A 26,378-nucleotide genomic window follows, 5' to 3' on the forward strand; every position below is an offset into this window, starting at 1 on the left:
CGAGCCGTTAACTTCTTGTATGACGTTGCAATGACGTATCAACAGGCCATTGGTCAAGATACTTCCTACATTTCGTCTTCCCTTTCTCAGAGCAGCTTACTTAAAATCAACACAACACAGCACTAATCAAAATCGCGGGTCCAATACTCGCATTGACTTTTTATACGTTTTTTTTTTCTGTAACGTTTTCGCATTCAACTTTGGTGTTGCGACTTGCGACGACGGATATAACATATCCGAAACTAAACTGGATTACTGTGTTTGGTGAGCGATCGCTGCCATGATGGCGTCAGGCTACAACGCCAAGGAAGAGGACGGACATCACTCGGGTGCTCCGGGCAATGGTGGAGCAGGAGCTGTCAAAAGCAAAAAGCCGGACAACACGGCGTTCAAGCAGCAGAGGTTACCTGCGTGGCAGCCCATCTTGACGGCTGGCACCGTACTGCCCGCTTTCTTTGTCATCGGCCTCATCTTCATCCCCATTGGCATTGGCTTGTTTGTGACTTCGAATAACATCAAGGAGTTCGAGGTGATGATGGCCGCATGTTCCTGTGCAGTAAAACAATAAAAAACTATAGTATCAAGTTATTCATCGTTTACGCTGTTTTGTTTTGCAAACCGCGCTCATGTGGCTGTATTGTTTTCAGATTGATTACACAGGTATCGAGGCGTCCAGTCCATGCTACAACTGCGCTCAGAACTACAGCTGGAACAGCACGAGTTCCTGCACCTGTAAAGTGCCTTTCACCCTTGAACAACCCTTTGAGGTATAACTATTACACTTGCAAACAGTCGACGAACAGATACAACGAATGCATATTTAATTATGTGCAATAATAGGGGCTGCGGCTATAATCGTCGTCTCAGACCTTGATTATTCCCGTACTGTCAACAGCAGGCTGTTATGTTAATCGATTGTTCCGGTTTTAGACCATGCCATTAGTGAGTTCTTTGCTCCCCTCACTCAGGGCACTGCTGACAAGGCTACCCTTCTAGTTGCCTGTTGAGAGGAGCCGACCTTTTAAAACCACAGTCTGAAACAGGAACTTGTGTTTACTTTGCTGTGTGTGATGATCACTCAGACCTCCACAATGCAACAAGTATTTGCTTCGTGTTGTTTGATTCCAATATTACGCAGAAGTAGTTTGTCTCCACCTGAAATAGAAAACTAGGTGGTCCTAGTTTGGTTTAAAATCCGATTTTTCTTCCTCATAAAGTCCCATTGACCCATTTTACATTATCTTCCCCTGCAGAGCAATGTGTTCATGTACTACGGCCTATCCAACTTCTATCAAAATCACAGACGCTACGTCAAATCAAGAGACGACAGCCAGCTGAACGGTGATCTGACATCATTAAAGGTATGCGAGTCGAAGGGGCCTTAATCGTGTCAACATTAATATGATGTGACCGTTTACATATTTGCCACATTTCAAGCAGTGCTCGAAACGGATCTGCTTTTCGCTACATCTTTGTCATCGTCCTCTATTGTGCAGAGCCCGAGCAAGGAATGTGATCCCTACCGAACGAGCGATGGCCTTCCTATTGCTCCATGTGGCGCCATCGCTAACAGCCTCTTCAACGGTAAGTCATCTTGATTTGAACAGACAGCCCTGGCACTTTGTGCCTGTTCTTTCCTGTAAACCATTTAGATTGTATTGCCAGTTGAACCCTGAGTGAAATCGCATATCTTGAGTGCACTTTCGAGAACAAATGATTGGTTTATCGGTTTGCGGACAAGGCAGGGTTGTTTTTTATTTTTCAGCTGTGCCATATTGACGTTCTTTATTTGGCTCTACATCCTTGTTGTGTCCGCAGACACTCTAGAGCTGTACCACCTGAGCAACGGCACCAGGACTGCTGTTGTTCTGATGAAGAAGGGTATCGCCTGGTGGACCGACAAGAACGTCAAGTTCAGGAACCCGGGTGGAAATGCCAACCTCACCGTTGCCTTCCAAGGTAATTTACTTATTAAGGTCACAAGAATGTAATATTTGTTCTGCTGAACCGTTTGCTTCCACGTGACTAGGTCTATTTAGATGATGGACAACAAGATCTTTAAAACATAAGTTAACCATAATCTATCACAGAGGGATGTATCCACATCTACGCCAAATAACAGTCTTGGAAAGAATCAAGATTGCAATTTTGTAATGGGCCACGTGCGTGTACGCTGATTGGTCACCTGCTTGGCTGCGTAGCCATGAGGGAAAATGCACTCCATCATATGAGCTTTAAAGGTCCCATGACATGCTATTTTATGTATTCTTTAATATAGGCATTAGTGGGCAACTAACACAGTATTCAAAGACGTTCCCGAAATTCAGCCGTGGTGCAGAGTTACAGCCACGCCGAGCCAGTCGCACGTTGAGCTTCCCCCAAATGCTCTGTTTTGGTGTCTGTAGCTATAATGCGAATACAGCCTACATAGATGTCTATATCATATAATATATATTATCACGGCCAAAAGCTGTGTGAGCCGATATTATGAATCTCAAACGACCGTGTTGGGTTCTCCAACGTTCCTGGTTCTTCCACGTCCGCATAAATGTGAAGTAGACTGAACCGCGACAAGGAGGAAAAAGGGATTGTTGCCGGGCCGCGCTTAGGCACCTCCGCCTCCGGCGGTGGTCCCTCGGCAGCGGGAAGTGGGGCTCAAGTGGGAGACATTCGCCGCCATAATCCCTTTCTCCTCCATGTCGTGGTTCATGTTCTTGAGGGAGTCAAAGCCAAAGTTCCTTCCCCCCAATTCATTCTCAACCTTGGCTGAGACAACCCCCACTACGAGTCTCGTTGTAGAAATACCAGAGACGAGAGTCCGACGTGTTATGCGTCATAACACCAAAAGCAGAACGGTTATCCAAATAACAAGGAAGTGTACAACACTTGCGTTACAGTCCTGGAGCTCTATATCTAAATAATATCATATAATACATAGATATCTATATCAGATATAATACATATTATCACGGCAAAAAGCTGTGTGCGCCTCCAGACGATATTATGATTCACAAACGACTGTCGGGTTCTGCGACGTCTCTGGTTCTTCAACTTTCACATCAGTCTGAAGTAGACTGAACCGCGCGCTGCCTGCTGCCAGCTGCCGGGCGGTGTTGCTTCGCGGCGATGGTGCCTCGCGGCAACCGGCAGCATGTCGCAGTTCATGTACTTCAGCGAGTCAAAGCCAAAGTTCCTTTCCCCCAATTCCTTCTCAACCATGGCTCCGATAACCCCCACGACAGTCTCGTTGTGGAAATACAAGAGATGTCAAAGAACCGACAAGAAACATTTGCGTTACAGTGTGTGTATTCACACACACACGCATGTGGCGCTCGCACGGTCGTGTCTCATTGGCGGGCCAACGTCTCTGGGCGGGCCAGGCAGAGTAAGGGGAGGAGCTTAGATGCTTTGTGACGACATACCTAAAGACATTCCAAATCAGCGCGCTTGAGCCTCCGTTTTTTCAAAGGTGAGCAGAACAGCTAGTGCTCGTTTTACACAAAACGCAAGTTTTAGCCACTGGGGGACCATAGGCAGGCTAGGGGAACTCATATTTATGTTCGAAAACCTCATAAAGTGAGAATTTCATGTCATGGGACCTTTAAGAAATAAAAGGAAATTGATAGACTGAGATTATGTGAGGTTGCAATGGATTTGGTGGAATGTAATTTTAATGGTGATTCAAGTACCCTTGAATACCTTGATTACCTCATTAGAAGTCAATTGCTATTATATTTTCGCATTATTATTTCTGTCCATCAATTTGTCCATTAACTTTTATGATATCTCCCCCACCTCGTCAGGCACATCGAAGCCGGTGAACTGGAGGACGCCCGTGTTCGAGTTGGACCCCAACGACCCCGACAACAACGGCTTCATCAACGAGGACTTCATCGTGTGGATGCGCACGGCCGCCCTGCCCACCTTCCGCAAGCTGTACCGCATCATCCAGAAGAAGGTGGATGCCCCCACGCTGGCCAGTGGCAAATATGAGCTGGAGGTCTCCTACAGTATCCTTTTGGTTCCCACTGATGTGTTATATAGTGCTTCTTCTAAGCACTAGCTAATTCTTTCAATTCTATTCATTTACATTGTTTTCAAAGAAAACCTAACTCCTTTGTATGAGTAAGTCCCCGGCCACCATCAGAATGTATGAATGTGTGCTTGTGTCTTACCAGTGCTTTTTTCTCAGATCAAGACACTTTCTATTCATTTAGGAATGGCATATTGCTGTTCAGGCTTTCGCTATCGCCACTCACAACAGTCCAATTTGAGGATGCAGAAGGTTTGATTGACTTTTCACATGTTGCTAAGCTAAAGCTTAATCTTTGTTTTGGCATCAATTGGGTTATTCTGAGTGTAGTCTATCAAAATTCCACCAAAGTGACAAATTATGTGACTTATTTGGGTGATTTAAAATGCATTTGGACGCAACTGGACCTATAACCAAGCAGAACAACAAAGTGTAACAGTGTCAGCGGTAGCCATCTTGGTTGCTTATTAAAATGCCTCCCCTGCCACCTCCCCTGCCGTGTACTCTGTACACTCAGCGTATCAAACCCGTCCCAAATTAGATTAAAACGGTTGTGAGTCACTTGACCCAGGCCAGGTCTACAGCAAATCTGTAGGGCCAGAATCTTATGTAGAAGCAAATACAACCTCAGCTCTCAGATTCTTCTGGTTCCCAGGCTATCATTTAGTGACTGCTGATCTTTACATGTTATGACTTGTCGTACAAATGAGCATGTACACAATTTAAATTAACCAGAAAACGTAGCAGGCAAGACTAAGCAGGCTGTCCATGTGTAGTTCCATTTTTAGCAGACTGCACGGCGTCAGGGGTCGTTGCATAACGTGGGCCTGTGAAGCTCTCTATCAAAATAAACAGAGGCAGTAGAAACACAATGGACAACAGAAAATGGGAAGCGCATGCTTTATTTATTTTTTTAAGCTCAAAGCGAAACAAGGCAAACCCTTTAACCGCATTATCAGATTACCCCGTGCGCAGCTTCGACGGCCGTAAGCGCGTGATCCTGAGCACCATCTCGTGGATGGGCGGCAAGAACCCCTTCCTGGGCATCGCCTACATCACGGTGGGGTCGGTCTGCTTCTTCCTGGCCGTGGTGCTGCTCATCATCCACCACAAGTACGACAACCGCTGCAGCAGCGCCGACATTCCCAACTGAGGCGCTTCCTGTGCGACACTCCTCAGCCCAGCCAGGCGCCCACGCTCCGCATGCCTCGGCCGCGTTCACCGGCCGCTTTCCCAATCGGAGGAAGAAAATCCGGGCTGTTTGTTTGTCTGTCGTTTTCTCTTGTTGTCGCGGCCTGATTGCACGGGTCTTGTTAAATGCGTGTGTCCGTGTGTGTGTGTGTGTGTGTGTGTGTGTGTATATGTCATTTTCTTCTTTAGAAGGGGATCCCATGCCTGCAAGAAACAAAGAAAGCATAGCCGATGTCTATATGAGCATTACGATGTCCAAGGGTTCTTCTGCAAGGTTGAGCCCTGTGCGTATCTTCTGCTTTTTTTTTATCACTGATGGTTTTTAGTCGTAAAGAATGCGTGTGTTTTACGTCTTTTTTTTCGTTGTATACTGTAATTCGTCCTGCTGATGAGTGCCAGGGTATATTTTTGCAACTAGCTGTTTTCAGTTGGTCTTGGAGTGAGGTGGTATGCTCATTTGCAAATATCTGTGAGTCAATTATTATAATCTTTTTTAAATATTTGTCTATACACCAAAATCCACATTCATCTTATTGTAGAGAGCCCAATCTTGCTTATTTTTATTCAAAATCTTGCAAAACGTAGATCTTCATGGATAAAATACACTACGAGTATACACGTCTGTACAGTGTTATTTAACTGGTAGGCTATTGGGTAACATTCTGCCGACCACAGCACAAAATGTATATTGGGTATTTTATTTTTCTTGCATTCTTCAAAAAAGACTAAATGATAAGCACTTTAAAAGTGTCACATATTTTGCTTTGCTGATTCTTCAAAACTGCTATTTGATTATTGATAAAATGGCACTGTCATTTGATTTAAACAGCCATTTTGTTTAGTTTGTCGTTTTTAGGTTGTATTTCAAGGACCAAGAATATCTTTAAATGTATATTTATATGTATATATATATGGTTTCTTGTGTTGCAATAAAAATACTGTTGACAAATATCTTGGTGTGATTTCCCAAGAATTTTATAGCAGGCTTGATGAGGAAGCATGTGTTCCTTAGCATTGTCAACATTTGGGGTTAGATATCAGTTGGACAGCTGTTGAGAATAAACAACGAATGTATTGGGAACTGATAATTGTTAGGTACTCAGAGTATGTTTTCTAGTTTCTTACAGGTTTATATACCGACTGTCTGGCTGTTGAGAGGTGAGTATCCGTGTGAGCACTAGAGGGCACCAAATTACTTCATTACAATATTCTGAAGAGCCCTGAGACAGCAAGACTTTTCTTCAAATTATGACACTCGTGTCTTTTGTAACACATCGTATGCAAACGGTGTGTACGTGAGGCGTTAATGTCTCATTTGCAACATTAGTCATAAAAACATCACTCAATCTCTATGAAAAGCATATTATAAATTGTTAACATTTATCAAATAATTCTATAATTGTATTTTCTATATTTTAATTCCACATTCACTTTTATTCATTTGACCGTTTGGCCTATAAACCAACGACACTCATTTAGGAATTTAGCTATTCCTGTGCCTAAATAGCTAGGCTACACCACAACCCAAGTGGATTGTGGGTGAATTTCAGCCTGCATAAAGGGAAACAGTAGGCTACCATCATGTGTTGAACAATAATGTCGTCTATTTTCCTACTTTTTCCTTATTAAGGAATGCATTTTGTTGAGAAAGTGGGGATAGGAGGGCACTATTAGTCACCACCAACAGTTTCCCCTTCTTACGCATGGTAGAGATGGTAAAAAGGGGAGTTGGGAACTGCCCCCCCTATTAAGTAGCCAATTGTGGAAAGATTCTTCCCACTTGGAAATAGCCTATTCCACCCTGGACATCTGCTGGCTGAGGTTCCAGTAGCCAGAGAGGAGAGACAAGCTTCCACCCGCAGCTCCTGAAATCTCTCAGTTTCCAGAGGGGGAGTCTTCAAGGAGGCTGCACTGAAAGTTGGTCGCTGCATTTTTTTTGGAGTCGATTTAGGTGAGTAATGGGACTTTATGATGAATTACAATTTTTACACTCAATATGAATAACTTTTTAATATGTGATTTGATGGACCTATAGACAGTTTATTTGTTTTTCTTTTTTAAAGTGCTTGGGTCTCAATGTTCATATTTTCTTTCATATGAAAATGTGTTTAGTGATGCCTTTCGCGTTGTTTAGTTTAAAGGCCCTATGTGGGCCAGGTTTTTATTAAAAAACAGTTTTTCGATTGTTTAGCTGTTCGTAGTTGGCAAAAAAAATAGTTGGGTAGTCTAATTGACTTGACAGCTGATTTCCCTAGCTGAGTGTTACAGAGGTCAGACATCACTCGATGACGACGTCGAAATGAATCAGAACAATAACATAAATCAATTTCAGACTGAACATGTCGCTCTTTTTGATGAAATACAATATCGCCTTTTTTGGTTATTAAAACGCTTCAGAGCTAAGTGAACGAACTGCATTGTGCATAGCTATGCGCTAGGCGGGGCGCACTATCAACTTATAAAATGGCATATCTGCAAAAATTCCGTTTGTAGCGAAAAAGTTAGTAAATTCAATGGCGACTATCAGTTGCATATTCCAATACATCTCACATGGGAATTATTATTTAAATGTATCTCTTTTGGATGATTTTAGTACAGGCTGATGAAATCAAATATGAAATGTACAGAACCGTGACTTTGCCCACGTAGTTCACATCAAAAACAAAACAATGATGAATGGTCCCTTGGTCCCTAGGCTGATTCATGTACTGCTGACCCAAAAGGCTAACCATGAAGATAGGGCTAATACTAGCCACGGCTGCCCTTGTGGCAGTCCTTCTCTCCTCCGTAGAAGCCCAAGGTAAATTCAACTACCACAACCTCCTCCTTTCCTTATTATTGCTTCACATACACTCTCCCTCTCTCTCCCTCTCTCCCGCTCTCACTCCGTGCTATCGATTGGTTGCTTGCAGTTAGAGGGTTATTGAGCGAGCAATCACACGAGAGAAAGGCCAAAACTGTGTGGATACGTTGAATAAAGTTATTTCCAGGTGTATGTGTATGCTCATTTTTCCTGGTCTTTATGAATTCTCATATGTATTTTAGAAAATGAACTGATGTTTGTCATTTTGTACGGACTAATTATGTAGAAGGCTTGTCTCCTGATCCCTCAATGTCAAAATTACAGGATGTGATTATGTTAACTCGTAATCTCCAGATCTAGTTTTTTGGGGACAAATTAGAGAAACGATCTGTTCAATTTGAACACATTTTTTAATAGTATGTATACGATCCCAGCAGATTTGATACTGTGACGGTTTATCCCCGGTTTTAGAATTGTAATTTTATTACCGTTATGTGTGCACTTAGTTATTTTATTGCAATGAAATGCAAGTTGTGATTATGAACTTAAGCTAGTATCACACTGCAAGCTAAAGTCACTGAAAATAAGTAATCCCTTCATCATCTTTTATGCTTGCATAGAATGATGAAGGATTGTGATATGTATCACATATCCTAAACAATTAGACATTCCTAATAATCTTTGTTTTTTTATTCTGTTTTTTTCCATTGACAACTCAAACTGGAAAAGATAGAGTGGAAATCTCCAGATTGTATTTATTTTTTCACCGCTGAACAGCGCCTCGGCAGGGTTAAATCAATCGCATGCCTTCTCCCATATATCTTCCCTCTAACAGAATGGAAAGATGTAATATGAGAATCGCAAATTAATCCTCAGACAGCTCAAAGACAAAGAGCCTTTCTCAGGCCTCATTTTGCGGGCTTTTGCGAAAACGCTGAGTTGCGATTCATATGGAAAGTTAATATGCAGTAATGTTTAATGTCAGCACATGTTGTGGAATTACTTTGGCATCTGTTCTGCCTCTCTGGGAGTCAATGCTCTTTCCTCCTCCTGCTCCTCCTCCCCCTGCTCCTCCTGCTCCACCTCCTCTTTGCTGCCTCCACTGTTGGCAGCAGTTCAGACCAGGATGGCTGGCTTGTTGGCTGGATAGATGGATGGAGAAAGAGGACTGTTAACAGAACAGTAGCCAGACTCTGGCCTGCGGGGGCCAGGGAAGGACGGTTCCCTGGCCCCCTCACTAGTGGTTGATGTGATAGACTCCCATATTCATGACAAACCCAACAACCACGATTTTTCGCTTTTTCTCGAAATAAGCAGATTTTTCTCACCCTAGATAGAACTCTACATGAGTTCTTATAAATCCTTTAAAAAATTATCGTTATCCTTATAAATGTTATGTTCAATTTAAAAAAAACTAAAAATCCAATTGTGTCATTAGGGTTTCAACCCTAGACAAACCGATGCGTTATTATCCACCGACCACCATTACACAGAAGTCGTTCACACAAACACAAACACACACACACATCCAAAGAGACACATTCACTCTGTTTCGAGAACACGTCCAACCGTGCTTGGTGTGTTGAAGATGAAAACTGGAAGAGATTTGGAAGCCGGCTTGAGTTGATGCTGCAGGTTGGTGCTCTTCCCATCCAAGGGCCTCTTGTTTCCAGCGAGCACGGGGTCCTGTCTTTGTCATCTGCCTGTGCACTCAGTTTGTCCCGAGCTATGGCTTCCGCCTCCAAACTTATTATTTTACAATGATATTCTTGCGTCCCATGGACCACATTCTTCATGGACCACAACTCAATGGCTTGCATGCTGTTTATATTTCCCTACTTGGCTTTTTAGGATTCTGCCTCATGCATGGGTACTTACTGCACTATGACATCACTTGAACTCAGGACTGATGATTATGTGTAGCTAAGTTAACTATTTATATTCATCATAGCCCTTTACCTCAGTTAAGAGTATTTTCAGTAAAATTGGCTACTTCGGTATCATGGTCTACTCAAGAACCATTTAGAAGTTTACTTGACTAATGGAATTGTGCTGCACAGCAGATTTGTATACAGGTTTTTAGTTATTTAATCTTTATTTCGTTATATTCTCAGAGCATGTTTTCATTTTTCTATAGTGATATATGAACTTGCATAAATTTCAACAAAAAAAATTGTTGTCGGACTAAGTTATGGAATACTTGTAAGTCAAGTTCGAGAGAAAGCCTTCACGGCCTCTATAACACAATATGTCGATGAATATCTATACATCAAAGAAGAGTTTTAACCCAAAATATAATATATGAACTACTGGATTTTAAAAGAAGATTGATTTGAATTAAGTTCACAAATCAAAGCATTTAATATATTGGCTTTATATATTTAATAGCAAAACAATATCCAAATCCTTTATATTCATATATTTAACAAGTATGCAGAAGCATGACGGCAATACAACTTTTTGGATTTTAACTCTTCAAATAGAACTGACACTATTGTGCACTTTTAACACACGCTATTATTATCCTTCTTATTTTTCCTTGTTAGTTTTCCATCTGTTTTACTCAACTCCTCGCCTAACAGAGTTTCACGCCATGCAAGCTGCATGGAAGAATATCATTTTAAAATATAGTTTGCCATCTGTCTCTGTGGTGTCCCCCAACTGTACATGGAAACTAATCCAGTCAGTTGAAAGTTGTTGTGCACCAAGCAACTTTCTCATCTACATCATGCATGACCCTGTGAGATGTCTGTGATCCAATCAGCTTCGTGTGGACACGCGTGTTACCTTTGTCATGTGACTTTTTTATGTACAAGCAGATGTGTTTTTTGATTTTTTTCATTAGTAACCTTTATCGCCTGACGCTTACTCACAAAAAAGAAAGTACACAATTGTCTTGGGACAAATTGTGTATTCTTTTGCGAGGTTTGCAATGGATGTGTGCCAATGACTTGTGTAAAGAGTTTTTGCTTTGGTAATACAGCATAATTACCTCACACCTTTAACCGAAATATGTTGTATATACTCTGTATATACAACATATTTTTCAATTCTGTCCGTCTGCTCTTCAGGGACTTACATTACCTGGCAACTTGATTCCATTGTATAATCAGTGCCTTCAGAATGAGACAACTGTTGTAAATGTAATATATTCATGTGTTCCACTTGTCATAACGAGAGCTGTGTTTTCCTTTTTGGGATTGGGTGGGGTGGGTGGGCAGGGGTGGGTGGTTAAGGCATGCGTCGTAATGAGTGCACTCAGCATGTGTTGAATGGTTCACCCAGTGTTTGCATTTGGAAAGACCTTGTTTGAAATCGTGTGCACATGTACTGTGTTCCGGTGCTTTGAATTGCCAGCCGTCTTGGTTTTCGCAACTCAAACAAATGCCATTTAATTGTTCCGAAATGGCTTCACACTCACTCTCTGTTGTTTTTGTTGTTGTTTTTGTTGTTATGTGTTTTTGATTTGCCATCTTTGCAATATGAATGTCTGTCCGTCCCTCCCCAACAATAAACATCGCCACTTCACACCCTGAAGTGTTTGTTGTTGGGCTTTATGTGAATGCCTAGATTAAAAATCAAAGTGTATTCAAATATTGTCATTTGTACATCACATTTCAAAATTACATTTACAGATTGATATGGTGTTTGTTGTGGTTTAACATTCTTTTCATTTCTTTGCTGTTATTTGCAGTGGATCCCCCCTCAGATCTGAAATTTAAAATTCTAAATGAAAACACAGTGCAAATGTCTTGGACCAGCCCATCGTCCAGTATAACGGGCTACAGATTACAAGTTATATCAAATACAGGTTAGTGTGGCACCCCTCCACAATGCCCCTCCTCTCAGATTCCGTTCTTAGAGTATTCACAAGTTTCATTCTATGTTTAATGGTTCATTTTTGAATTTCCCTTCCCCCACTAGATGAACCAAGTAGAGACTATAGTCTGCCCTATACGTCTACTCAGACTTCGATCAGCGATCTGACCCCTGATGTGGACTACTCTGTGTCCATCAACTCCTACCATGGCTCAGAGGAGAGTATCAACATATTCGGGCAACTCACCAGTAAGTGCCAATCAATCCCATTTCAGTAATTGTGGTTAAACTATCTTATTTCAAATATTTACACAGAATTATTTACACAGACAATTACTTCTTGGAATTAAATGATAAACTTTGATTGCGTCCATTGCTGAGCGAGCGAAAATAACAGGAAAAGGGCTGGTTTTTTTCTCACATTTATTTTGATTCCATCCAACACAGAGTAAACAATTGTATTTACCTGAACGATAATACATCTAAATGCTACAATTATGTGTATTACTCTGTTTAAAAAACCTTACCTTGAAGCCATAGAAAACATAGAGTAAGCCAATATAAATTACTTCTTTGTATTGAGTGTTGAAAAAACCCATTGTTTATAGCAATGTGTGTTAGTGATTACAGAGTCCCATCCACAGACTTTTTTAACACCTTGGGCTCCGAGCTCTTTTTTCCTTTCCACTGGGAAGAAATACAAAGCAAAGAGTTCCATGCTGACACAGGGACGAGGGCTCACTGTGTTCATGTATCCTGTGTTTCAGTCCAGTCCAGTAACACAAGTGGACGGGTCAAGAAGCCACAGACAGATGCAATCAGTGAGTATATTTTTACGGTTCTGGCGGCTCAAATTCTCAACTGGGCATGTCTTCGCCCCCCCCCCCAATTTATTTTCTCCCTTTCTCCTTTCCTTCCATCGGAATTCAATAAAATGTCTTCCACCGGTTTAATTCCGCTGCTTAACGATCTCCATTGCACACAACGTGCTGGGTTGTCCCCGGGAAGAAGGCAATGGGTGGGGTGGTGGTGGTGGTGGTGGTGGGGGGAGGTTTGCAGACAGTGGCTGGGGGAGCACATGCATTCACTCCCTGTAATTGAAACCAGTCAGTACATAAAACAACGCAACATAGGAAGGCCTGGGAGCTAGAAGACAGTAGGGTTCTGTTATTAGAGCAAGTGGTGGGTACAGAGAGACCTCTGCCCTCATCACTCCATGCTGCGTTGATGACCTCATTTTATTTTGACCCTTAAAATGTGGAGGAGTGGGGAGGTTGGGGAGGGTGGGGAGGGGAGGGGGGGGGGATGTTAGTCGTTATGGACGTGGAAAGGTGTGGAAAGGATTACAGTGGTTGATGGGAAATCCTTTTGTTTTCTTTTGTGTTTTCCTACGGAGATTCCAGTCTGTGGCAGTCAGAAGTCAAACTGGTTCGCATTTTTCCGAAACGTGTGAGTTCTGTCTTTGACTGGAAATGGGTCCCTCGGGTTCAGATGATCCAAGAAGCTTATTTCTGGGATTAGGATGATGTAGCCTCTTTCACAACCGCCCGATTGTTTCCTATCTTCTTTGTTCCTTAAGCTTTTGACCTAGAGGAGGAATTTGGAAGAGGTGGTCCTCCTCTTTTTCAAGTGAGGATAACAAGCAGTCAGGAACAGAACTCAGGCCTGATGAGACCGTGGGGGGACTGGACGCTTTAAGTCCAGATGTTGATACCGGCCAATTACTTTAATAGAGCTATCTCCAATGTTCCAGGGAATTTTCATTGTATTATTTTGAATCTCCTGGCTTTTTAAAGCGTGAAACTCGGGAGTATTGCCGCTGAAAGCATTTGCTGAGTGTTTGGTCTACGGAGCCAGAGATATTTCTCTCCAGTGGAATGACTCCACCCGGCCACCGTTTGGCACGGCATGTCTCGGGTTAACATTCCCTTTGATGTGAGAGCGGAGGGTATGAGTCATCCAACTATCTGTCACGGGTTGGATTTTTATTTAGACTGCAGAGTAAATGTGTTTAAGACCTTTTTTTTTTTTTTTTCTCCTTTTTTTTCTCCACCATTGTGTGCTTCTGCCATACCTTGGCAAAGTCTATCGCTCAAGACCGGTGGCACATTGTTGGCTTGCAACAAGCCACACCAAATGGTTTGGAAAGGGAATCCAAACCTTTCCGAGCCGGTCGTAGGACCAAAGGAACCCTGTCTGAGCTTGTTGACTTGCTTTCCATGCGCCCGTTATCTAACATGTCTAAATGCTGCTGAAATGTAATCAGGCCGCTCTCTTATGATGTATCGTGCATCTAACTCGCCGATAGGAGATGATAAACTATGCTTTATTAATCCCAGATGGTGAATAGTTGGGTGGGCGAAACGTTTTGGGCCGCAGTACAGAACAATTATGAGAATTACCACAAGATATATCATTTAAATAAGAGTTAGGGTTACAATGAATCTACAAAATAACATTCTCAACTTCCTGCCGTCTCCAGAGTGCTCTGTCAGCGCCCTCACCGACCTGGTGTTCCTGGTGGACGGCTCATGGAGCGTGGGCCGGGAAAACTTCAAGCACATCCGCAGCTTCATCGGCGCCATGGCGGGCGCCTTTGAAATCGGCGAGGACAAGACCCGAGTGGGCATCGTCCAGTACAGCTCCGACACCCGCACCGAGTTCCCCCTCACCCGCTACACCCGCAGGGGAGACCTCCTGAACGCCATCAGCACCTTGCCTTACAAGGGAGGAAACACAATGACAGGTGGGCCACCGGGTGCATGGTGTGGGTTAGTCATTGGCCACATCGTGTGGTTAGATATGGTTATATAGTATGGCAAGTCATGGTTATATTGAATTGTAAGTCGTTTGTAATGTTGTATGGTTAGATATGGTTATATAGTATGGCAAGACATGGTTATATTGAATGGTAAGTCATTGGTTATATAGTATGGTTAAATACGGTTATATATTATGGGTAGATAGGGCTATATAGTATGGTAAGTCATTGGTTATGTTGTATGGTTGGATATGGATATAAAGTATGATAAGTTGTGATTAGATAGTATGGTAAGGCATTGGTTATGTTGTATGGTTAGATATTGTTATATAGCATGGTAAGTTGTGGTTATATAGAATGGTAAGTCATTGTTTATGTTGTATGGTTAGATATGATAGATAGTATGGTATGGTTTGGTTATATATTAAAGTGTAAGTCATTGGTCAATTAGTATGGTAAGGTATGGTCATATAGTATGGGCAGGTCATTGGTTGAATGGGTCTTAAGTTTAGACTCATTAATGGAAGTTATAGTTCAGACAGAATGTCTGCTGCATAGGTTGACTTTGAGTCAATATGCTCATAGGAGTGTCAGAAACTTCAACATTTCCACATTTTGAGGGACAGCACTGACGACCCTCATAGACTTGGCTAGCACACCATTTTCTTTTCCCTTTTTAAATATATTTAAAATATCATTATCGTCAATTCAATATGCCTTCTGTTTCAAGGTGATGCCATTGAGTACCTACTGAACAACACCTTTACTGAGGCCGCCGGTGCCAGGAAAGCTTTCCCCAAGGTAGCCATGATCATCACCGATGGAAAGTCACAGGATCCAGTGGAGGAGCATGCGAAACGGCTAAGGAACATTGGCGTGGAAATATTTGTTCTAGGTATTTTTTTTACTTAAGTGTTTTGCCGAATGCCTTTCTTCCATGTGAAATGTCTCTTTGTTTCCTGGAAATGACTTGATGTCAACCAGAGTTGTTTTTGTTCCATATAATTGTTCTATATATTTATTTAGCTCTAATCCTATTGATAATATAAGAAAAACCAACTGAAATGATCAATGGAGACAATCACATTCACAAAATGTTATATGTGACTGTAAACTGTTTTTACAGTTTTTTGATCCTTCTTTCCAGGCATCAAAGGAGCTGATGAGGATGAGCTCAAGGAAATGGGATCCACTCCTCACAGCAAACACGTGTACAATGTACCCAACTTTGACTTAATCAAAGAGGTGCAGAAGAAGATCATCATGGAAGTGTGCGCTGGGGTTGATGACCAGCTCAATTCTCTGGTTAGCGGAGAGGAAAGTAAGTCGAATAATAATCCGACACAGTCAGGTCCACACTCCCTGTTATATCTCATGGAGTATTTATGCATTACATGTGCTGTAGGTTTGATTTGAGAGTTGCATAGAAAGAGAGAAAAGAGCAAGACTTTGAAGTTAAACCACCGCATGGATTCTACATTGGCTCATACAGAGGCAGGAGCCATTCTCATAGCGCATTTATAAAGCTGTCATTAATTGCTGAAACAAATTGTACCCAAATAACTAAATAGGTCTCAGCACCTTTAAAATATAAATCTTCAAATAAGTATGGATAAAGTAAAACATTTGACCCACCTCAAATAACACCTACCATTACCCACCATCACCATTTAACATTCCACCATTGTTCCTGCCTCACCTTCAGTGGTGGAGCCGGCCTCTAACCTGCAGGTGACAGAGATTGCCTCAAAGTCGATGAGGATCACCTGGGACTTGTCTGTAGGCGACGTCTCCGGCTACAAACTCACCCTCACCCCCATGCTGCCCGGCATGAAACGCCAGGAGCTGTACACGGGAGCCACGCAATCCAACATCAACGTCCGCGACCTATCTCCAGAGACCGAGTACGAGATCAGCCTGTACGCCCTCAAAGGTCTGGTCCCCAGTGAACCTGTCATGGCCATGGAGAAGACCCAGCCGGTCAAGGTGTCCACAGGTGAGGATGCAGTGTTTTGTAGTGTTGCATGTTCTCTGCTCACTTCTTTTGTCTCATTTGTGTAACTCGCAGACCCACGTCTGTCTCTGCTGTAAAGGCCTGTAACTAACCAAGGTTTTCATGTGTCTGTCTGCAGAATGCTCACTGGGAGTGGATGTCCAGGCTGACGTGGTCATCTTGGTCGATGGCTCTTACAGTATCGGATTAAAAAACTTTGCCAAGGTCCGCGCTTTCCTCGAGGTACTGGTCAACTCCTTTGACGTTGGTGCCCACAAGGTCCAGCTCAGCTTGGTCCAGTACAGCCGTGATCCCCACACAGAGTTTGCCCTCAACACCCACCACGACATCAACGCCGTGGTCAAAGCCGTACGCGCCTTCCCCTACCGCGGAGGCTCCACCAACACAGGCAAAGCTATGACCTACGTCAGGGAGAGGATCTTCATCCAAAGCCGCGGCGCACGTCAGAACGTCCCTCGCGTCATGGTGCTGATCACGGACGGGAAGTCTTCGGACTCCTTCAAGGACCCGGCGACCAAGCTGAGAAACACTGATGTGGAGATCTTTGCAGTGGGTGTCAAGGACGCCGTCAGATCCGAGCTGGAGGCCATTGCCAATCCCCCGTCAGCCTCTCATGTCTTTGAGGTGGAGGACTTTGACGCCTTCCAGAGAATCTCCAAGGAGCTCACTCAGTCCATTTGCCTGAGGATTGAGCAAGAGTTGCTCAACATCAAGAAAAGGAGTAAGAAGCATTCATTTGTTTATTAAACCACATGTTTTTATGGATGTCACAACACTGCATGCAACACTGCTGAAAAGGACAATATATCCATTAAGCTAAGAAAATATTGGCCACCAAAACCAAAAAAGAGTGTGAAGGAGGGATAACTCTACCACTTAAGGTAGTGAGGCCTGTGTCCATTCCAACAACTAATAATGTGTTTCCTGTTGAAAAATAAGTAATGAGATGACAACATGCTCAGGAATACGTTAAACCGGTGTAGTAATAGTATGCAATAGAACAGAACGACCCTGGCATGAATAATACCCATAATGATAACAAGCCATAATACCTAACCAATATCCTCTCCTGTTTATTACTGGCTCCCAGGTCTTCTCCCACCCCAGGACTTGGTGTTCTCGGAGGTGACCTCCAGAAGCTTCCGTACTTCCTGGACAGCCGCCACCACCAGTGCCTTGTCCTACCTGGTGCGCTTCCGCAAGGCTGAAGACAACACCGGAGACTACATTTCCTTGGCGGTGCCCGCCGACACAACGACTGCCGTCCTGCCCCACCTCTTCCCGCTCACCACCTACGAGGTCAACGTCTTTGCGCAATACGAAAAAGGGGACAGTTTCCCGTTGACGGGTGAAGAGACCACTCTAGAAGGTAAAGGATTTGTCTTTGTGTATCAACCAGAGCTCAATCTTAATAACATCAAGTCAATGCTGGCTAAAGCGACCGGTCTGAGAAGTTCTGTTTTGTTTATTTTGCAGAACAAGGAACAGTACGTGACCTAGAGGTGACGGAAGAGACAACAGATAGTTTCAGGGTGTCGTGGCAGGCGGCGCCGGGTTCGGTGATCCGGTACCACCTGACTTATGTTCCCCGGAGCGGGGTGGGAGAGCTGCTGCAGACAATGACAAGTGGACCTGAGACCACCATCGTTCTTCAGGAGCTGTTGCCCATCACGACCTACCAAGTGTCTGTGTCTGCTGAGTATTCCGCTGGTACCGGGCAGGCGAACCAGGTGGACGGGACCACCAAGGAAGGTGAGGCCCCCCAACATGCTCTTAAGATTTCTCTTCATAGTTTCTTCTACAATGTGCTTGTCGATAAATCAATATGTTTTTGTTTTTGTGTGATTTTCATTGTGGAATTTATGGTAACAGCATACAATTTGGCTGACATACAACCCAGTCCAACTGTCTTTGACGAGTCTTGAATACTTGTCTGATCCACCATTTTCTATTTGTTACCTTTAGTGCGTGGATCGCCCCGGGACCTTCGTGTCTTCGACGAGACCATATCCACAATGAAAATGTCATGGGGGGCCGCCCCGGGAAATGTCCACCAATACCTAATCCTTTATAAAGCCGCGGAGGGAGGCGAGTTGATGGAGATGACCGTCAATGGAGACACCACAGAGGCTTTGCTCACAAACCTCCAACCGACCACAGAGTATGAGCTCTTCGTGACCGCTAGCTACTTTTCTGGTCCAGGCGAACCTCTTCTGGGCACAGGCACTACGTTGGAAGGTACGTGAGGATGTCACATTAACTCATGTCAAGCCTTTTTTTTGGTTGCATAGCATGTATGACTGAGCAATCAGTATTGGAGAGCAGACAACTGAGTGGGGCCTTTGTTATGACTGCCAAAGGGCCTCGAAGGTTGTCACGTTTGTGTGCGTTGAGTGGGTTTCTGAGACTGACTCGGTTTGTGATTGCGTCTCGTTCTTGGATTTCACTCGTTGCTTTGCAAATGTTTGATCAAGAGGTATGATGGAAAATGGCTTGATGTCGGCCTGTTGCGTGAAATCTTGATATGTAAAAAAAAGAAACAAGCGTGTGATAAATCTCTGGAGCATATGTCCAATCGAGAAACCGATGAGCTTTCAGTCTCAATGGTTAGTTAAGCATATGAGCTGAGTTCGGGGGGAAACAGTTCTCTATGTAATTTCTCTGGCATAGACACAACACTGGTAGGTACTGCTTTGCTGCCAAAGAAGCCAGTGCTGAGGAAATGGGTGTGGGGAAGCTTGTAAACTTAAAAAAAAGAGGCTCTGGAATGGATGGGAGAAGACAGGCAGTGCCAAATGCCTGGCTAGTTTGAAACTTAACTTTAATACTTATTCATCTTGGCTTTGCTATAGGCTAAAGGTGAATTGCTATCCATTGGTTTATACAACATATTGGGAGTGTTAGTGATATGTATGAATTGCAACATTCTTCAGCTGCTTATTTGAACGTATGGACATAATTCGTGATGCATAAAATTATCTTAGAGGGACCTCCAATCTGTTGATGAGTGATACCAACATCTGGTTCAGCGTTGACGACATCTGTGTAGTTGTGGTCACTTAAGGATACAAGTCAGTCAACAGGATGTTGACTGATGAGTCAGTCAACAGGATGGTTTTGCTGTGCTTTGGGGTGTTCATATAAACAACAATAATGCTGGAGGTCATTCAAACAGAGAATGACACATCTTGCATGTCAACTTAATGACCGCCGCTGGAGTCCTCGCTCCAGCTAGATAGTTATGGCTAGCTAGGCTAGATAGTTAGGCTCTAGGAATGTTATACAGGTGGCGGCTGCAGAATGAAAAGCCTGTCAGCTGTGGTTTGGATCGATGATCAAATGATTGAAAATAGAGATAAGTCTTTGTTGGTAAGTAGTTTGCCAGAAACCATTGCCAGAAGAAATCGCACCAAATTGCGAAATAATTCTCCTAATAGCAGATAATGGCATCTAAATACCAATGAATTTTGAACAAAGGATAGGTCTTTGGCTTCAAGTCCGATCTATTTGATCATCCTATTTATTTAAGCTGTCACCATTTGAAGAGTGGAACCAAAGCAAAGCCAGTGCTGTTGCTTCTCATTACATGCCTGGGATGTGATGTAGTGGTGGCTGAACTCGATTTCTCTGCAGAAAGCTATCTCATCCCTCCAACTCACCAAACTATTTCATTCTTCAGAATATGATCAATAGTGGAGTCCTTGTTTCCTAATGTCACGCCCTTATATCCTTGGCAGGCCCAAGGGTCATTGGTGGCAGTCAATTCTGGACGTTTGAGGGGTCCAAGTTATTGGTTGAAAAGGGGGCTTGTGTGCATATTTCTGCCCTTCAAATTCATTACATTGCGTTCCATCTTTTGTCCCTTTAATAGCCAAAGGTGTTGACTGGGGCAAAACACAGTTTCCACAGTTTGAATCCATCCTCAGTGATACACCCTCATAGGAAATACTAAAGCTGCTCTCTGTGCTCTGTGACAAAGCACTTTGTCTAGCCGGCTTCCAAAGCCCTTGACGTCACCACACCTCACCACACACACACTGATCTCATTGTTTATGACTGCCACTATGAGACCCGCCATGAAGGTGAACATTTGACTGGCTGGGGAAAATATCTTTCACACAATAAACCCAATTGTGCCAGAAAGTGTTCCAAATGGAGGCGAAAAATGGGAGATTATTTATTACATCCTGTTGAGTTGCATTGGATGATGGGAATCCCCCACCAACGGGGTAATATAAAGTTTATATATGTTTACCACGTCATTCTAAGATGAGGATGTTGGTGAAATAACCAATAAAATAGAGGATTTTCTAAACCCCAGTGCTGAAATGGCACATGGAGCACACTGCCCAGGAGACGGAATTCAGGGGCCTTTTACAAGATTGACGGAATGAAATACGACTTTTACTGAAGATGGATTCAAGATGCAAATAAATCACGAAAAATAAAAAATAAATATCGAATGGACATTCCCAGACAGTCAGTAAGTCTGTTATTTTATAAAGTTTGTGTTTACTACAAATCCATTTCGTTCTTCTTTGTTTGGCATGTGGCCATTTTTCCACAACTGCAGATCATTATGTTTTAAGACATCTTGGCTGTGGTTGTGAGGGGCAGGTCAACACATGGATCTTCCTTTGCAGTGTGTGTGTTAGTGGTATAGTGTGTGTGTGGTATGAGGGAATCTGTGGGGTGAGGCATGAGTCTAATGTTTTGATCTGGTCTCGTCAACAGCACTTACTTAAGAACAGGCTTCCCCTCAGAGGGTGTGGACGCTGGGCGTAACCTCAGTGAAATATATACCCGATAAAGAGACGCTTCAATGCCACTCTCGTTTTATTAACCTTACAACAGGTGTGGATGACAGTAATAGCTGTTATAGAAATCCCGCGGCTTAAGAAGACTTTATGGCGAATGGCATTAAGCTGCCTGTGTTTGTGTGTATGTGTCTTTTTGTGTGTGTGTGTGTGTGTGTGTGTGTGTGTGTGTGTGTGTGTGTGTGTGTGTGTGTGTGTGTGTGTGTGTGTATGTGTGTGTGTGTGCGTGTGTGTGTGTGTATGTGTATGTGTGTGTGTGTGTGTGTGTGTGTGTGTGTTATTGTGTGTGCGCATCAGATTACCCATTTGGCTTGTAGACTGTAAACGGTGACTTTTTTTGGTCGTGGATGTTTGTCAGTTGAGTCTCAAGGGTTGGCAGGTCTGACCGTGGCCCATGTGTTTTGTTAGACTGCGCTGCTTCGCTCCTTGGCAGGAGCTCTTGGCTGAGCCCCACCTACTAAGCCCTTGTCTGTGGAAGTGATTTCCCCGTGATCCCTGTGCATTTACCTCAAACGCAGCTGTTAAATCAACCTGTATCACAAGTTTTCCTGGGAAATAGATCCTTATTGGAGAGGGTGTGGTCTGTATTAGGTCTTATGTATCAATGATCTTGATTGGTCCACAGTTATTTATTTTATGTAGAAAGCACACAGGTTCTATTTGGAAGCTGCTATCATTGCAATTTGTATTTATATCAGCTTTTCCATCTCAAATTGATAACAGATTGACAATAGAATGAGACCAATCGAAAGATTCAAATTGAAATTACCACGTGAATGTGACCAAAATACCTTGCCTGATCCCAGTCTGAGTTCGTGTGTTTATTGTGTGTTTGTGTGTTTATTGGATCAATTCATTTCTTCATTTAAGACCACCTAACTGCCTTGCAGGCGTATTACCAGACGTATTCAGTGTTAGCACCAGGGGACTATGAGCTGTGGATGCGGTGAAAGCTGTGTAGTTGGCAGGGTAGGGTTCAGTTTGTGGTCAGCAGTGATTCTGTATAGATTGTGATAGAAACAGAGCTGCGGCTGACCCAGACCAGCTGGCTGCTGGCCACTCATCACCCAGCACCACTGCCTCCACTCCCCTCCCGTTCACACCGTACCGGAAGGTTCTGCTGAAGCCCCTCAGGAATCTAAAGTGTACGGAGAGGGAAAAAGGGAAGAGGTTAACATCTGTACAAAAAAAAGCCCGGTGCTTTTTAAGATCACATTTCATGCGTTTCAATGGAAAATGAAAGGCGCTGAGGCTGTGTGATTTGTGATTAGTTTTGCAGAGATCTTTCCAGGATTCTCTGATTGTGAGTTCAAACGCACCCTGAGGGGTTTAGGCGGAGACCGACAGAGGACTGCTTTGGTTTTATCACTTGTTGGCCTGTTGATGTTGTCCGTTCTGTGTCTAGCCCACTTCCTTTAGCCCTTTATTTACCTGTGTTAGAACCCCACACCGCACGGACTAAAGGAAATATTGAGCTCGATTCTCCATAAGCGTGTTTTTTTTTCATGTGTTTGGACCTTACGCTGATAATCCAGTCCAAATAATCTCCATTGGAACAAAATAACCGCAAGAAACACATGATTTGTATTGTTGTTGCATCCATCCCAACACAGCTGAGATAGTCATTTTCTTTCTCCTTGTCTGAACCTCTCATGCAAGAACGCTATTCTTATGGTCTTATTTGCTCCACAGAACTGGGCTCGCCTAAAGACTTGGTCACCAGCGACGTCACCGACACCAGCTTCGCCGTGCGCTGGACCGCCGCACCGGGCAACGTGCGCCAGTACCGGCTCCGGTGGAAGTCCATGTTCAGCGACGAGACCGGCGAGAAGATGGTGGGCGGGGACACCACAGACACCGTTCTGGAGGGTCTCACCCCGGAGACACTCTACCAGGTCTCGGTGTTTGCGGCCTACGGTCGCGGAGAGGGAGAGCCTCTGGTGGGGGAGGAGACCACAGATGGTAAGCCGCTCAAGAAGCGCCTGAAATGCCTCTAACAGACCCTTGACTTTGGGAGCCCCTAACTCTCTCTCTCTCTCTCTCTCGCTCTCTCTCTCTCTCACTCTCTCTCACTCTCTCTCTCTCTCTCTCTCTCTCTCTCTCTCTCTCTCTCTCTCTCTCTCTCTCTCTCTCTATCTCTCTTTCAACTCCTGCCACCCCCTGGAACTCTTTCTGCTTTTGCTCTGTCCTCACGCTCGTTTGTTTGAAATATAGTGTCCACTTTTCTTTCTTGTTGAACTTCTAAATCAATCCTCTTTTAGGCAGTTTTTCTTGGCCCACCTGTGTATGTTACTATGCCCTAAGTAATATTGTTTTAATTGCTTTGGTTTTTCTTTCATGAAGTGTCTTAACAGGGTTAAGAAATACGCTAAAAGACTAAATGTATACATACACTAATACTCGTTTGAGTTGCATGTCTTTAAAGCGTATATAAAAAAAGTTCGAAGCCCCTAAAAGGAGGGGCACAGCTAGCAAACAATTTCCTAAATGGACCCAAAAGGCTTACTCAAAAGCCTGGAATGCTGACCTAAACCTTGACTTTATTACCCCAAAGGCACCAGAGGACTGCTTAACATTTAAATATGCCAGTTCATTTTAGGCATGGTAAAAGAGTTCATGATATCTCATCAATGGCAGAGATATATAAATATATATATAAGTGAGACTATGCCTTGTGTTAGAAAACAAGATTTTTGCTTGGAATTACCCATTTGTAGCCATAAAAACAAGCTGCATCGGTCACCGAGATGCGTTTGTAGCTTGAGTAATATAAGTCATCTGTATTCAAGGTTTATGGTACATATAGGGTGATTTAATGTCCAGCACCTGAAACCGCTCTTCACAGGAGATACAGGTCAGAAAGAGCCAGGCAGAGAGCGGTATATTCCTTGTTTGACTGTTCTCATGCCAAGATGAAAAAAAGCACATCGAACAGAATCCCTCTCCAATCGGGAATAAATTTTAACTACCAGTTAACAAATGGGAATGTGCTAATGGAAAAATATGTGCAGACATCTTTTTATACTTAGTAATTCTGGCAGGGCAGACAGGTGCGAAATACACCACAACCACCTTTGAGGTGACATCGGAGGCAGGCACATATGGTTTATAACCGCAATGCTTTTCTTATTTGAGCTTCCAACTTTTCCTCTTTCCCCTCTGCGAAGCAGACACCAGTGGTCCATTTGGACTGAGCAACACACAGAAAACTTGGATCCACGACATCTTTCCGTTAACAGAAACCTAGTGAAAAAAGAAATAATTCTGTCTGAAATTGGGAAAGTCTGAATATTTCCCCCAGCTTGTTTAGAGGGCTATGAAAAGTCACACTTGCCCTTCCTGTTCTGGATCAAATGCTTTGTAGACACGCTATGGAAAAATCGGCCCCTGCTGGCTTTCCTCAAATAGATCAGTCTGCTGTGCTTGGCTCCTAAAGCTCACCGACTGAACATGATCGATTCTGTAAAGTTGGACCGGGCGGATGCATGTATGCCCCATAGAAGCTAACGGAGGGGAAGTTGAGTGATTTGATGTTTCCATGAAGTTAGGACCCACCCTTGAACCCATCCACCCATCTTTGCGTCATCCATCCATCCTCCACCCATCCATCGAACCCATCCACACCCACATCCAACCCTCCCTCATCCATCCATCCTCCACCCATCCATCGAACCCATCCACACCCACATCCAACCCTCCCTCATCCATCCATCCTCCACCCATCCATCGAACCCATCCACACCCACATCCAACCCTCCCTCATCCATCCATCCTCCACCCATCTATCCCTCCCATCCACACCCACATCCAACCCTCCCTCATCCAGTCATCCTCCACCCATCCATCCCTCCCATCCACACCCACATCCGTCCATCCCTCCATCCGGCCACCCGAACCATCCATCTAACCCCACCACTCTAATCTGATGTCTCCTTCCTCACAGTCTCGGCCGCCGGCAAGATGATCGTCGTATCGGAGGAGACGGAGAAGAGCATGAAGGTCGACTGGCAGCCGGCGCCGGGCAACGTGGTCAACTACCGCGTGACCTACAGGCCCCGGCAGGGCGGGCGCCAGCTGGCCGCCAAGGTGCCCGGCGGCGGAGCCACCACCACCGTCCTGCGTAGGCTGACCCCCCTGACCACCTACGACATCACCGTCATCCCCGTCTACCGCGCGGGGGAGGGCAAGGCCAGGGAGGGAGATGGAACCACACGTACGTTGGTGTGACCTTACTACAATCGCTTTCCAAATCGTTTTTTGTGTGACGGGAGAGTTGATTTTTTGTTATTTTTAGGCGGTTGGGGTTATCTGGATCACACCGCCAACACTCGTTAGTTCAGTTGTTTCGCTCCAACGCTTATGCAGATTTCTGTTCGATTACATTTTGTGGGAGATGAAGAACAGCTGGTCAGTGTTTTTGCCACAAACACTAATTGTTTGTTCAATCGTTTCAATCCAACACATGCAAACTATTTTCTTCCAGTTTATATATATGTATATATCTTTTATGAATTAATTTATGTATATATATATATTTATTGTTATTATTTTCTTCATATCGCACTCCTTTTCATCACCCTAATGTGCGGTCATGTAATAAGTGGTCTTTGCTTGTTGTTTTCCCCCCCTCCCTCTCCAGTGTCTCCTTACAAGGGGCCCAGGAACCTCCAGACCTCTGAGCCGGGCAAGACCAGTTTCCGGGTGACCTGGGACCACGCTCCCGGGGATGTGAAGGGCTACAAAGTCACATTCCACCCCTCAGGAGACGACATCGACCTGGGAGAGCTCCAAGTGGGCCCCTATGACAACACAGTGGTGCTGGAGGAATTAAGGTGTGTCTCCTTCTTCCCCTCTTCTTCCTCTTCTTCTTCTTTTTCTTCTGACCTTCTTTGAAGTATTTCCTTTGTTTTTCGTAAAAGAAAGTCTGGTTGCATTCAAGC

At 43.8% G+C, this 26,378-nt stretch overlaps 2 protein-coding genes across 7 annotated transcripts in view; both read left to right on the forward strand.

Moving 5' to 3' along the window:
- The first annotated feature begins 50 nt into the window (after positions 1 to 50).
- Positions 51 to 6,175, forward strand: LOC115543750 (cell cycle control protein 50A). The gene is made up of 7 exons (XM_030356274.1): positions 51 to 529; positions 648 to 767; positions 1,254 to 1,361; positions 1,497 to 1,584; positions 1,819 to 1,959; positions 3,804 to 4,010; positions 4,993 to 6,175. The coding sequence occupies exons 1-7, from the start codon at positions 281 to 283 to the stop codon at positions 5,184 to 5,186; spliced, it is 1,107 nt and encodes a 368-aa protein (XP_030212134.1). The 5' UTR covers positions 51 to 280; the 3' UTR covers positions 5,187 to 6,175.
- An 813-nt stretch (positions 6,176 to 6,988) lies between these two features.
- Positions 6,989 to 26,378, forward strand: part of col12a1a (collagen, type XII, alpha 1a) — a 63,438-nt gene continuing 44,048 nt past the window's right edge. For 3 of the 6 annotated variants that reach the window (XM_030356425.1, XM_030356426.1, XM_030356427.1), the window contains exons 1-16: positions 6,990 to 7,175; positions 7,920 to 8,024; positions 11,722 to 11,838; positions 11,952 to 12,095; positions 12,614 to 12,667; positions 14,329 to 14,592; positions 15,338 to 15,502; positions 15,755 to 15,928; positions 16,313 to 16,603; positions 16,740 to 17,342; positions 17,712 to 17,990; positions 18,098 to 18,373; positions 18,587 to 18,859; positions 23,131 to 23,400; positions 25,382 to 25,651; positions 26,078 to 26,270. In XM_030356425.1, the coding sequence (XP_030212285.1) occupies positions 7,955 to 8,024; positions 11,722 to 11,838; positions 11,952 to 12,095; positions 12,614 to 12,667; positions 14,329 to 14,592; positions 15,338 to 15,502; positions 15,755 to 15,928; positions 16,313 to 16,603; positions 16,740 to 17,342; positions 17,712 to 17,990; positions 18,098 to 18,373; positions 18,587 to 18,859; positions 23,131 to 23,400; positions 25,382 to 25,651; positions 26,078 to 26,270 (3,443 nt within the window). In that variant the 5' untranslated portion in view covers positions 6,990 to 7,175; positions 7,920 to 7,954. Of the gene's footprint in view, positions 7,176 to 7,919; positions 8,025 to 11,721; positions 11,839 to 11,951; positions 12,096 to 12,613; positions 12,668 to 14,328; positions 14,593 to 15,337; positions 15,503 to 15,754; positions 15,929 to 16,312; positions 16,604 to 16,739; positions 17,343 to 17,711; positions 17,991 to 18,097; positions 18,374 to 18,586; positions 18,860 to 23,130; positions 23,401 to 25,381; positions 25,652 to 26,077; positions 26,271 to 26,378 lie in introns of all 6 variants that reach the window. The other 3 variants (XM_030356428.1, XM_030356423.1, XM_030356429.1) reach the window with 2 other exon arrangements.

The sequence above is a fragment of the Gadus morhua genome, chromosome 5 (assembly GCF_902167405.1).
Source record: "Gadus morhua chromosome 5, gadMor3.0, whole genome shotgun sequence".
NCBI lineage: Eukaryota > Metazoa > Chordata > Actinopteri > Gadiformes > Gadidae > Gadus > Gadus morhua.

Excerpts from the sequence above, each read along its gene's own strand:
- LOC115543750 (XM_030356274.1), top strand. The coding sequence starts at position 281 with ATGATGGCGTCAGGCTACAACGCCAAGGAAGAGGACGGACATCACTCG. Across the intron at positions 530-647 it reads ATAACATCAAGGAGTTCGAG|ATTGATTACACAGGTATCGA; the intron begins GTGATGATGGCC and ends TATTGTTTTCAG. Across the intron at positions 768-1,253 it reads CCCTTGAACAACCCTTTGAG|AGCAATGTGTTCATGTACTA; the intron begins GTATAACTATTA and ends CTTCCCCTGCAG.